The following is a 14143-nucleotide window of genomic DNA, read 5'->3' on the forward strand; positions in this document are numbered from 1 at the left end:
TTCACTTATGTGTGGACTCTATTGAACAAAGTAACAAACAAAATAAAAATAGACTCAGGTACAGAGAACAGACAGATTCCAGAAGGGAGGAGAGTTGGGGGACTGGGTGAAAAAGGTGAAGGGATTATGAAGTACAGACTGGTAGTTAGAAAATAGTCACATGGATGTAAAATACAACATAGGGAATATAGTCAATAATACTATAATAACTATGTATGGTGCCAAGTGGGTACTGGAAATATGAGGGGGACCATTTATAAAGAAGATGATTGCCTAACCACTATACTGTGCACCTGAAACATATAAAATGATAATGAATGTGCACTGTAAATAAAAAATAAAATTTGAAAACCATGTAAATGTTTAATCTGAAAATTTTTTTAAAAAATGTATCCCCAGTGCGATTATTGAAGGAGTACAGCAAGTATTTGAAAGGAGGTATTGGTAGGACTTCGCTTCTAACGCTTTTAGCAACTCTCCAGCCAGAGGATTAAAAAAGCTCGTTGAGGGCGATCTGAGCAAGGTTTCACTTCAGAGACGCAGAGAATGTGACGCGTCTTCGCTCCAACCCTAACCTGAGCCACTGTTTCTAACTCTTTTCTGACGCGAGAGCGTGGATTGGCTAAGACTTCTCTCCGCGGAAGCCGTTCGGCTCGTTCGAGCTGCGTTGCTTCATCCGGAAGTGGCCCAGGGCCGTTGACGTCTGTGTCGCCTTCCTCGTTCGGAGAGGTAGCTGGGGCTTGTGCTGCCAACATGGCCAGCTCTGACCCCCGCTATCCCTGCTCCTCGATAGAGGACGACTTCAACTATGGAAGCTGCGTGGCCTCTGCCAGCGTGCACATCCGAATGGGTACGTCGCCCCCTCCTTCAGTCCCTCCAGACTCGACCTCCCCTGGTCGGTCCTGCTGCGCAGTCTCAAGAGGCGGGTTACGGAAGGGACAGTGCACTCCCGGGCCAGTCTCCGAGGGAGAGCGCAGGTCTCCTGGGCTTCAGAGGGGAAGCCTTTTCCTCCTCCGCCCCCTCCCCCTGCTCCCCTCTCCTCCGCCGGCTCCGCCTCCTCCTCCTTCGACTCCGCCCCTCCTTCCCTCTTCCGCCCCTCCGCCTGCCCTTCCCTCCTCCGCCGGCTCCGCCTCCTCCCCTTCGCCTCCTCCGCCTGCTCCGCCCCCTCCGACTCCGCCTCCTCCCCTCTACGGGCTCCGAGAAAAAGCGCCCTCGCCGCCGGGGGGCGGGGCTCCCCGCTTTTGAGAGGCCTGCTAGCTGAGCGCCCAGGAATCGAAACTGGAGTCCATACTACTTGAGTCCTGTCGTCTTCGTCTTCGGTGTAGAAAGGGGCAGATAAAAGCCTCAGTAGCCTTACCTTTCCATCTTTAAATCAAAAGAAACTATGGTTATTTTTTCGGTGAAAATAAGTTTATTGTTTGATCATTTTCAAGTACACCAGCACCGAGTTATCCGCTGGGATGTTTCTGCGTTAGGGCGTGTGAACGCATTTTAATTTTCTGTTTGTCTCCTTTGCTGGATTGTAAGATCTGTGAGGGACCTTATCTATACTTGTTCACTATTTTCTCTCTGCAGGGCCTAGAACTCAACATAGGTTTGAGTGTTGCTGGGGCAGTTGTTGGAAATGGGCGCTTTCTAAGTCAGTCAAAATACCATACTAGTTTTAAGTTAATATGCAGTATCCAATGGGCAGAAATTATTCTGAATTTAAAATGCTCAGTTTCACGTAAGTGGAATTCATTGCCCGCTGTAGTTCAGCCAGTTGATTTCGGGAGCTGCCCCAGATTTTCATCCTGTCGGAGCAGTTGGAATTTGTTCTGGAAAACTAATTATGAAGCTCTGATGCACGAAGAATCTTGATTTCTAGTATCTATATTTTTGAAATTGAATTTTGGAATTATTTTGGCAAGTGAGCTCAGTTTTTTTTTAATTAAACATTTTTCAAATTGTGGTAAAATATACATAACATTAAAAATTAACTATCTTAACCATTTTTGAGGGTACTAAGTTTCAATAGTGTTAAGTGTATTCACATTGTTATGCAACCAACCTCCAGAACTTTTTCATCTTGCAAAACTGTACACTCATCAAAGAATGGCCCATTTACCCCCTCTTCCCAGCCCTTGAACTACCTTCCTACCTTTTGTTTCTCTGAATTTGACCATTCTAGACACCTCATGTAAGTGGAATCATATAGTATTTGTTTTTTTGTGACCGTCTTGTTTAAATTGGCATGTTTTCACAGTGCATTCCTGTTGTAGAATTTCCTTCCTTTTTAAGGCTAAATAATATTCCATTTTATATATAAAACAAATTCATCTGTTGGTGGACATTTAGGTTTCTTCCACCTCATTATGAGTAATACTGCTATAAACATAGGTATAAAAATATCTTTTTGGGACCCTGCTTTCAATTCCTTTGGATATATACCCAAAAAAGGAATTGCTACATCAAATATGTTTTGGTAAAAAACTCTATTTTTCCATCAGAAAATCCCAGTTCTTCCTCCTGTATCTCCTTTACTTCTCACACAGAACACTTCTGACGTTTCTGGTCACTAAATGTGTGGGGGTTTGTGTTTTTGTTTTTTTTCCTGTCCATACCAAGCAGTTCTTTGTGACACCATCTAGGTGTCCTACAATGTAACTCAATTTTGACACTACTTACCAGGAGACAGTATCAAATCCCACAGGTTAAGGGCTCAGTTCCATGAGGCTGCTCCCACTCCACTTCAGATGCCAGTCACAAGTAGTAGGTCCCCAGGTTACCCACTGCTTTTGTCTGACTTGGCTACATATTGGAGATTCCCATGACCCCATCCTCAGATTTGATAATTTGTTAGAGTGGCTCACAACTCAGGAAAACCCTTTTATTTACCAGTTTACCAAAGGATAGAGATGAACAGCCAGATGAAGAATACATAGGTCAAGGTCTCTTGGGATGGTCCCAAGAGCAGGAGCTTCTGTCCCCATGGAGTTGGGATGTGTCACCCTGCCAGTGTGCTGGATGTGTTCACCAACCAAGATACTCTCTTAACCCTAAACTATTGGGATTTTATGTAGGCTTCTTCATGGAGGCATGATTGACCTTTAAGTGCATTTTCATCCCTCCTTCTCAGAAAAAAAAATGGGGATTGGGCTGAAAATTCCAACTTCTAATCATGGCTTGTTGTTTCTGGTGACTGGCCTTTGTCCAGGAGCCATCCAGAAGCCATCCCAAGAGCCACTAAGTAGAACAAAGACACTCCTATCACCCAGGACATTACAAGGGACCAGCCATTTTAGGAATAGGGGTCAAAAACTAAATATTAGAACAAAAGGTGCACCTAGTGCTTTTATCACTTAGGAAATTATAAGGGTTTCAGGAGCTCTGTGTCAGGAACCTGAGACAGACACCAAGATATATTTTCTATTTTTTTTATAATACGGTAATTCTATTTTTAATTTTTCAAGAAACAACCATACTATTTTATAGAGGCTGCACCATTTTATATTTTCACCAGCATTGTCTAAGAGTCCAATTTCTCCACATCCTCACCAACAGTTTTTGGGTTTTTTTTTCAAGTAGCCATTCAAATGGGTATGAAATATCTCATTATGGTTTTGATTCTCATTTCCCTAATAATTAGTGATGTTGAACATCTTGTCATATATGTGTATGGACCATTTGTATGTCTTCAGAAATGTTATTCAATTACTTTGCCTATTTTGTTTTTTATAGACTTTATTTTTTAAAGTGGTTTTAGGTTCACAGCAAAATTAAGTGTGGAAAGTACAGAGAGTTCCTATATACCCCTGTAATGAGGTGTTGAGCTAGAGATCCCCCAAAATCCCAAAATCCCCACAGCTGTCACTTGGGGTATGCGGGAAGTGGAGCAGGGCCTTTGAGAGCATGCTTTGCATATTTGGAGAACTCCTGTAATGGGGTGTTGAGCTAGAGATCCCCCCCAAATCCCAAAATCCCCACAGCTGTCACTTGGTCACTTGGGGTATGCGGGAAGTGGAGCAGGGCCTTTGAGAGCTGCTTTGCATATTTGGAGAACTTGGCCAGTGTTGTTTTTTTTTAAGATTTTATTTATTTTTAGACAGAGGGGAAGGGAGGGAGAAAGAGATGGAGAGAAATATCAATGTGCGGCTGCCTCTTTCACACCCCAGGCATGTGCCCTGACTGGGAACCGAACCAGTGATCCTTGGGTTCGCAGACCAGTGCTCAATCCACTGAGCCACACCAGCTAGGGCTGGCCAGTGTTTTTGTAATATGAAAAGCAAGGCTTGCTTGGAGCAGGGGAGGTGGGCGTGACTGTAACCCAAGATGCAGGCCTGTAGCCGCAGGGGCTTCCTGCGCCTGCAAATCCTAGCCCTGCTTGGTGGAGAAAGGAGAAAAAACACTGAAGAAACCAGAGTGCTGGCAAATGTTACCCAGTGTGGGAGGAGTTAGAAAAGGGGTTATGGAGGGAGACTGAAGCTGGGGATTTATTTATTTATTTTTAAAAAATTTTTATTGTTAAAAAGGAAACAAAATATAACCAGAGAAATTGAAGTTAAGAAGCTGGGGATTTAAACCCAGGAGTGGCAGCATGCTGGGGCTTAACTTTGCGGTTTGGGAGCTGAGAAGGAACTCTATCTTTTAGTCTCACACTCTCCCTCGCAGCCATGCTTGAGCTCTGGATCATGCGGGAAGGAAAGAAGAACCATGAGAGGCTCTCTCTTTCTCACTCACTCTTGACCATGCAGCTGGGGAAGGTGAAGCCTCTTGCTGATGTAGCAGCAGTGCCAGGTCTTGGCCATGTGGTTCGGAAGAATGCAGGATTCCCGGGCCCACCATGAGGATGCAGTTTTGGATTAAGAACCAGAGCCTAGCGGAGCTCTGGACTTTTATTTCTTTTCCTGAGATATTTATGGTACCCCTGACTGGCCTGGTTTGGCAAGGGGAGGCAGGACTCTGTGTGTGTGTGTGTTTGTGGATGTTTTAAAGGGACTTTGGGATTTAATGACGACATTCCGCCATTACTCTAAATCTGTATAACTTTTGAATAAATAGTTCTTTTTCATAAGACTCTGGCATTGGGAGTCGGTCACACTGGTAGTGGGCAAAAAGAACCCAGAGTAATAGAACCCACAGGGGGTCTCTGTAACACCCCTACCTCTACACACTCAAAGACTCCCTCACTATCAATGGCCTGCACCAGAGTAGAACATTTGTTACAATGTATGAACCTACACTGACACATCATTATCATCTGAGGTCCTGAGTTTACATTAAGGTTCATTCTCAGTATTGAACATTCGTTGGGTTTTGACAAATATATGATAACATATTCCCACCATTACAGTATCATACAAATAATTCCACTATCTTAAAAATCCTCTGTGCTCTCCCTATTAGTCCCTCCTTCCCACCAACCCTTGGCAACCAACTGATCTTTTTACTGTCTCCGTAGTTTTGCCTTTTTCAGAATGCCATGTAGTTGGAATCATGCAGTATGTGTAACCTTTTCAGATTGGCTTCTTTCACTTAGTAAGTAATAGGCATTTAAGATTCCTCCATATGTTTCAAGGCTTGATAGCTCATTTCTTTTTTACTGCTGAATAATATTCCATTGTCTATATGTACCACAGTTTATTTATCCATTCACTTACTGAAGGACATCTTGGTTGCTGCCAAGATTTGGCAGTTGTGGATAAAGTTGCTACATAGACAGTCATGTGCAGGTTTGTTTGGATGTCTGTGTTTTTGTGTGGGCATAGTTTTTAACTCGTTTGGGTAAGTACCGGAGAGCACAATTGCTGGATTATATACTAAGAGTATATTTAGTTTTGTAAGAAACTGCCAAACTGTCTTCCAAAGTAGTTGCACCATTTTGCATTCCACCAGCAAAGAATGAGAGTTGCTGTTGCTCCACATTCCCACCAGCATTTGGTGATGTCAGTGTTTTAAATGTTGGCCATTCTAATAAGTGTGTGGTAGTATCTCATTGTTTTAATTTGAAAATCCCTATGACATAAAATGTTGAGCATCTTTTCATATGTTATTTTCTATCTGTGTATCTTTTTTGGTGAGATACCTTATTAAGGTCACTTCCCCACTTTTTAATTGATTTTTTTGTTTTCTTATTGTTGAGTTTTAAGAATTCCTTGTATATTTTGGATTAGTCTTTTATCAGATGTGTCCACAAATATTTTCTTCTAGTCTGTGGCTTGTCTTCTCATCCTCTTGACTTTACCAATTTTTTAATTGGGTTATTTGTGTTGTTGTGGCTATTTTTACTTTTGTTGCCTGTGCTTTTGGTCTCATATTCAAGAAATCATTGCCAAATACAAGGTCATGAAGCTTTTCCTCTATGCTTTCTTATAGAAGTTTTATAGTTTTAGGTCTTATGTTTAGGTTTCTGGTTCATTTTGAGTTAATTTGTATATAGTGCAAGGTAAGAGTCCAGCTTCATTCTTTTACATGTTGATATCCAGTGTCCCCAGCACCATTTGTTGAAGAGTCAGTCTTTTCCCCATGGAATGGTTATGGCATCTTTGATAAAAACCATTTGACCATATATCAAGGGTTTATTTCTGTGCCTCTATTCTATTACACTGTTCTAAATGTCTGTATTTATGTCTGTACCACACTATTTTGACTAATGTAGCTTCGTAGTAAGTTTTAAAATCAGGACATATGTGACCCTTGTTGTTCTTCTTCGGTATTGTTTTGGCTATTTGGGCTCCTTGAGATTCCATATGAATTTTTGGATGCATTTTTCCATTTCTGCACAAAAAATGCCATTGGGATTTTGATAGGGATTGTATTAGATCTGTAGATTGCTTTGAGTAGTATGGACATCTTAATATTAAGTCTTTCAATCTATGAACATGGGATGTCATTTGTGACTTCTTTAATTTTACTCAGCAGTTTTGTCATTTTCAGTGTGCAAGTCTTTTTGCCTTCTTGTTAGATTTTTTCCAAAGTATTTCATTCTTTTTCATGCTATTGTAAATGGAATTTTTTCCTTAATTTCCTTTTCCTTTTTGGGTTGCTCATTGTTAGTGTATAAAAATGCAATTAATTTTACATGTTGATTTTGTGTCTTGCAACTTTGCTGAATTTCTGTATTCTAACAGTCTGTGGAATCTTTAGGGTCTTCTATTCAGTACATATTAGATTATGTTTTCTGTGAACAGAGATAATTTACTTCTTTCCAATTTAGATCCTTTCATTTCTTTTTCTTGCCCAATTGCTCTTGCAAGGACTTACAGTACTGTGTTGAACAGAAGTGGCAAATGCAGGCATCCATGTCTTGTTTCTGATCTTAGAGAAAAAGCTATCAATTCTTTACTGTTGAGTATGTTCTTTATTATGCTGAGGTAGTTTCCTTCTATTCTCAGTTTATTGAATGTTTTTGCATTGACTCAGATGATCATATGTTTTCCCCCACCATTATGTTAATTTGGTATATTATGTTGATTAGTTTCTGTATGTTGAACCATCCTTGCATTCCAGGATTAAATCCCACTGGGCCATGGTGTGTAATCCTTTCAATCTGCTGTGAATTTTGCTTGCTAGTACTTTGATGAGAATTTTTCATCAGTATTCATTCAAGAACATTGGTCTATAGTTTTCCTGTACTGTCTTTGGCTTTTGTATTGGGGTAATGCTGTCTCATAGAATGAATTCAGAAATGTTCCCTCTTCTTCAATTTTTTGGAAGAGTTTTAGGAGGATTGGTGTTAAAACTCAGTTTTTTAGTTTCTGTTTTTTAAACCAATAAGACATTCTCAGGTTCTAACCAACCATAAAGTTGACATTGACAGTGTGACAGATTAGAGTAATTAATAATTGGTATGGAAGTACTGGGAGTAGATAAGAACTCCTGGCTATCTCATGGATGCCAGTGGCAGAATGAGAGTTTCTCCTAATTCCAGAAGTGATAAAGGAAGAAAATGAGTTCCTTCCGGGAAGGACGGGAATAAAAAAATGGAAGCCATTGCAGGAAATGAAATTTCTGCAGAGGTGGAATCTGTGTGTGAATAGAAGGCAATCATTAGAGTGACCTTGTTGAGTCAAGGTACTATCATTATACATTTAATAAATAAATTACATTTTAAATAAGCAGCCCCCTTTTTACTACATGTAAAGGCAGTGAGGAGATGAAAGGTTTGGAAGTCACAATTGCTGTCCTAAAGGTATTAGATAGGCCAGTAGCAAAACTAATCTGTGATAGCATCTTAATTAAATTCTAAAGTGCCAAATCCAGACGGAGTTTAGGGAAGGAACTAAGAGCACTGAGACATGGAGAGAAGTTACTTACAGTGTTAGTTGAACACTCAAAGCTAGCTTAACTTTGATTGTACGTGTAGATTATTTACAAAATGAGGGCCATAATCCCTTTTATTCTTATATATATTCCATTTCACAGTGCAACCTTGTTCTTCCATTGGGAAGTGAAATCTATTTCCCCATCCCTGGAATATGGGTTTGGCCATGTAACTTGCTTTGGTCAATTTGGTAATAAATGTGACATAAGGAACTTCTTGAGAGGTACTTGCACTTTGGAGTTCACCCTCTCCTATTATGGGAAACTTTCTGCCCACTGTGAGTAATCTTAAGCCAACTCTCTGAAAAAGAAAGACTATATGGGGAGCTATTTCAGCCATTGAGCTGAAGTGCCAGGCAGTGAAGGCCATCCTTGACTATCCAGCCCCAGTAGAGCCAGCCCAGAGATGAACCACCCAACTAACCTAAAGGCTATGACCTAATAAATAACTTTTAAGCTAAATAAATAAATAAATAAATAAAGCTTGTGAACTGGAATAATCTAGGAAAGCTTCAAGAAGGAAATGGAATCCCATTGGAGGGCTGGGTTTAGATATATGAATGCTCAAAAATGTTCTAGTAATAGTATTGCCATTTGTCCTAGAATTACAATCTCTGAAATAATGTACACCCGGGCTTTACAGAAAACTAAGCTTCAGAACACTTGTCTAAAATAACATGATTCTTTGCAGTGAGGCTGGGGGACTAGAAACCAGATTTCATAACCCCTAGATTAGGGGTGTCAAACTCATTTTCACCAGGGGCCACATCAGCCTTGAAGTTGCCTTCAAAGGGTCAAATATAGAGCTCCTTGCCCTTAGTTAAGGAGTGGTTACATTTACACAGTCCTAAAATTACATTCGGCCCTTTGAAGGCAACTGTGAGGCTGATGTGCCCCCCCCCCATGAAAATGAGTTTGACACCCATGCCCTAGATGAATGCTTTTTCTATCTGTCTGCATATGTAGACTATTTTTAAACAAAAAAATTTGTCTTATACTTGATTTACTTCTGTATGTCTCATATCACTTTAACAATTCTGAACTGAATACCAGAAACTCAATAAACATTTGTTCATTCATGAATATTTAAATTCTGCCAGGGCATTTTATTAACTTAGGAACTCTGATAATTAGGATGGTAACTAAACTGACTACATCTAAACTTTTTAATATTTGGCAATCTGGTAGATCAGGAATTGATGAACACTTTCTACAAAGGCCTAAATAGTAAGTATTTTCAGCTTTATGGGGCCATAAGGTGTCTGTTGCAATGACTCAGCTCTGCCATTATAGTGCAAAAGCAGCTGTAGGGGGAAATGTAAATGAGTGAATGTGGTGGTGGCCAATAAAACTACTTACAAAATCAAGTGGTGGGCTGGATTTGGCCAGTGGGCCATAGTTTGCTAACTCTTGCGGCAGGAAAAATGCTACCTTGTTTTAATTTGCATTTATTTAGCCATGTCAGTGAAGGTGAACATTTTCCTTCATTTATACAACTTTATTGGACTTTGTACTGATATTAGGGATATAGCAGTGATCAGATAATATTTCAGTCTTCAGGAATATTATCTGATTGGGGATAGGTAAGCAATTAAATAGAACACTAGCTATGATAAGTTCTCTGAAGAAAATAAATAGGGATGGAATAGACCCCCAGGGTTTATAGTGGCAGCTCTTTTATAGAATGTTCAGGGAAAGGAGGTGACAGTTGTGTGAGAAGGAGCTAGCCAGGTGTATTAGTTATCTATTTCTTTATAGACTATCACCTCAAAATGTAGTACTTTAAAACAACAAATAGTTATTATCTCACACAGCTTCTGAGAATCAGGAATCTGTGACAGATTCGGCTAGATAGTCTGTCTGGCTCAGGGTCTCCAATGAGATTCCGGTCAAGATGTGGGCTGGGGCTGCAGTCAGCTAAAGGCTTGTCTGAGCTGGAGGATCAGCTACCAGGAAATCTAATATGGCTGTTGACAGAAGAGCTCATTTCCTTGCCACCTGACCCACTCCATGGGCTGCTTGAGTGTCCTCAACATGGTGGCTGGCTTCCCCCAAAGCAGGTGATCCTTAAGAGTAATGAGGAAGCTGTAGAGCTTTTTATGACCTTGTCATGGTAATTATGCACATTGTCACATCTCCATTATTTTATTCATTAGAAGCAGGTCATTAAGTTCAGTCAACACTCAATGGGAGGGGATTTAGGCTTCATCTTCTGAAGGTAGTGTCAAACAATTTTTAGGCATACTTTAAACCACCACAGTTTTTCCTCTGGCCACAAATTATTTATCTTCCACATGCAAGCCAAGTTCCTCTTGAAGAGTTTGGCATTAAGGAGACAATATTTGTACCCATACACCCAGCATCCAAAGTTAGGACAGGCATAATTTGGTGTGTTTTTTGCCAATAAAACTATTCAGTAAACTTTGAGGGTATCCTACGCTTCTTATTAACATTCATTCCATTAGATAAAACATAAACTGCTACTTCTGCCTTATTCTTTTTGTTAGAAGTGAGTCACTTAAAGGAAATGTCAAAAATTGTGGACATATTTTAAACTACCATTCCATGTAAAGAAGATAAGGGCATTCCAGGTAGAAGAAAGAGCAAGGGCAAAGACCCAGAAGAAGGAAGACTTTAGCATGTTTGGGGAATAGAAAGGTGGCTGATGTGGGTAAAGCATAGGAGGAAAAGGAAGAGTGGTGTGAGGTGAGGTTGGCTAGGTTCTATATACCACACATGGCCTTATAGGGCCCATCAAATCTTCTAAATTTTGTTCTAAGTGTAAGGGAAATCATTAAAAGTACTAAAGCAGGGAATCACAGGATATGGTTTATTTTACAAAAACGATCACTCTTACAACTGTGTGGAGCACAAATTAGGTGGGACTAGAGTGAAAGCATGGAGACCAATTAGGCTACTCTACTAGTCCAGGACCAAGATCATACAGACTTTGACTAGAGAGGTAACAGTAGAAACCAAGAGATGGAGTGTTCTACATTGCAGTTGGAAACAGTAGTAGTTGTTAATGGATTGGGAAGAGGAAGGGGAATCAGATGACTCCTACATTTTCATCTTCATGGGTGTTGGTGCTGGTTACTGAAGAGAAGACTGGGAAGACAGAATTAAGTAGAAATGAAGTTATTGTTTTGGCTGTGTTAAGTTTGAGATGTTAGAAGGAGAGAAATCAGGACTCAAAATAAAAATAGAAGATATTGCTGTTGGGCTTGTCTTCTCATACTGAGTCTTTTATTTTCCCCTGTGATCAGTGTGTGCATATCCTTTGCCACTTTTTATATTAGTTATTCAAAATGGGTATCAAATGTTGCTTTTTCCTGGCATTTGATTTAAGGTCTTCCCCCACCCCCTTTTTTTTAATCCTCACTTGAGGATATACCTATTGATTCCAGAAAGTGTGGGGGGGAGAGAGAGAGAGAGAGAGCGCGTGAGCGAGCGCGGGGAACATCAAAGTGAGAGAAACATCTATAGATTGCCTCCCCTATATACCCCTCCTGGGGAGTGAACTCACAACCTATGCATGTGCCCTGACCAGGAATCAAACCTTTGACCTTTTGGTTTATAGGACGATGCTCCAACCAACTGAGCCACAGCAGCTAAGGCAAGATCCCATTTTTAAAGAGTATAGATAAAGCTGTGATCTGGAATATCTGCATAAGGATTATTTTGGCTAAGCACAGGTTTCTGTAAAATGTTTTTTAATTACAAAAGTAATACACATTTATTAGTGATACGTAAAAAACACAGCTTAGCAAAGAACTGAACATGAAAACCATCCTTAGTCATACTGTCCAAAGAAAACTTATTAACACCCTGGCATGTATTCTTCCTTTTCTTTCCCCCAACTGTCAATATTCTCCTTTCATTAATTACATATAAATTTATTTGTCTGAGTGCTAGTGGTATGAATATGAATAAGACATTCTCCATATTATTAGGGAGATTATAGTCTTAATAGTCTAATGAGAGTAAAAGACAAGTAAGATTTATCAATTTTAAAGTAAGATGATTAGAAGTATGTTTAGGGTCCTTTGGGAACAAGAGGAAGAACATTTAATTTAGACTGGGGGAATATGTCAGGCTGAATCTAGGAAGATGATTATCAGTTAGCTAAGAGAATGAGGGGAAGAAATATGTTATTATTTTATACAGTATACTTACATTGAGGAGGTATACTTATATACTATATACTATACTTATATACTTATATACTATATATCTTATATAGTATACTTACATTGGGAACTGTTAATGTTTTGTTTCTGAAGCTGGTGGTGAGTTGGGTGTTCTGTGTATTATTATATTATCTGTGTAGCGGAAGACTTTAGTAAGTATTTTTAAATCATTAGGCCTTGGAGTCATTTATGGATATTGATAAAATATTGTGAAAGTAAGAATTTCTTATTGTATAGAAATTAGAGGCAGAGGTACCATAAGTGAGAAATAAAAATACATATGTGAAAGTAAGTTTATATATTGTTTGCCTTTTAAGGAGAAGTTTCCTTTTAGGGAAACATTTGTACTGCTTGGAAATTAAAATTACTTTTTAAATTTATATGTAACTCTATGCTTTCTAGTCCTTCATTTCACTTTCAAGATAGAATCTTTTAAAAATACTGTGTTTTTAATCTTTTGTTTTGTTGTATGGTGCTGTTTACAAATAATGCATTTAGTACTATCTTTTTATTTCGATGAAAACATTTATGTTCTGGCACATTAATTTTTTTCAAGTTCATGCTTCTTAGAGGATAGTTACCATTAAAATTTTATTCCTTTGGAAGCATTTTCTTTAAGTTTTAGTTACAGATTACATTATTTGGATTAAGATTTAAGAAAGAATACATATAAAAATTTAATATTTATGAGAAGAAATTTGATCTTGCTGTTTTATGCTAAATGCTTAAGAAAATAATCATGTGTAAATTTTTTTTTAGCCTTTCTAAGAAAAGTCTACACCATCCTTTCTCTGCAAGTTCTCTTAACTACCATGACATCTGCATTATTTTTATACTTTGAGTCAATACGGACATTTGTACATGAAAGGTAAGATGATTCTAAATCACTTTCAGCCACTGCATATGATCAAAAGGGCATAAACAAAGTTCTTTTTTTTTCTATTAACTTTTTATGTTTGAATGTAAAAAAGGTTCATTATTGACTCTTGTAAATAAGATTAGTTTTGTTTTGGCAAATATGTTTTCCCAAATGGTTGGTTCTCTTTTCATTTTAATGCTGTTTTCTTTAGCTGTTCAGAAGCTTTTTATTTTGATGAGATCCCATTTGTTTATTCTTTCCTTTATGTCCCTTGCTCTAGAGGACACATCAGTGAAAATATTGCTGCATAGAATATGTGAGATTTTCCTGCTTATGTTCTCCTCTAGGACTTTTATGGTATCATGACTTATATTTAAGTCTTTTATCCACCTTGAATTTATTTTTGTGTATGGTGTAAGTTGGTGATCAAGTTTCATTTTTTTGCATGTAGCTGTCCAGCTCTCCCAACACCATTTGTTGAAGAGGCTATTTTTACTCCATTTTATGCTTCTGCCCCCTTTGTCAAATATTAATTGACCATACAGACTTGGGTTTATTTTGGGGCACTCTATTCTGTTCCATTGGTCTATGTGTTTGTTCTTATGCCAGTACCAGGCTATTCTACAACCTGGTGTTTACTTCTGAACTTTTTAGCTTACTGTTTTGTAGGGTTAAACCCTTATCTCCTGGAATAGTATTCAGAATTTTTACAGTATGCAGTTTTCAAGACTTCATTTTTTTGTGCTTTTATTAGACATAAGCCTTGTCCACAAAGTCTAATAAAATGCTTGAA

The 14143-nt window shown here is 38.8% G+C and overlaps 2 protein-coding genes across 4 annotated transcripts in view; one reads left to right on the forward strand and one right to left on the reverse strand.

Moving 5' to 3' along the window:
* The window catches only part of IRAK3 (interleukin 1 receptor associated kinase 3), a 99639-nt gene that overhangs the window by 67514 nt on the left and 17982 nt on the right, over positions 1-14143 (reverse strand). Inside the window, exon 1 of one of the 3 annotated variants that reach the window (XM_071221007.1) lies at positions 576-661. The exons of the other annotated variants lie outside the window; for them this stretch is intronic. The gene's annotated coding sequence lies outside the window, so the exon portion shown is untranslated. Of the gene's footprint in view, positions 1-575; positions 662-14143 lie in introns of those variants that run through there. 3 annotated transcript variants of the gene reach the window in all.
* The window catches only part of TMBIM4 (transmembrane BAX inhibitor motif containing 4), a 28760-nt gene continuing 15272 nt past the window's right edge, over positions 656-14143 (forward strand). The window contains exons 1-2 of the mRNA XM_024576204.4: positions 656-850; positions 13251-13359. Coding sequence (XP_024431972.1) covers positions 754-850; positions 13251-13359 — 206 coding nt within the window. The 5' untranslated portion in view covers positions 656-753. The remainder of the gene's footprint in view (positions 851-13250; positions 13360-14143) is intronic.

The sequence above is a fragment of the Desmodus rotundus genome, chromosome 3 (assembly GCF_022682495.2).
Source record: "Desmodus rotundus isolate HL8 chromosome 3, HLdesRot8A.1, whole genome shotgun sequence".
Taxonomy (NCBI): Eukaryota; Metazoa; Chordata; class Mammalia; order Chiroptera; family Phyllostomidae; genus Desmodus; species Desmodus rotundus.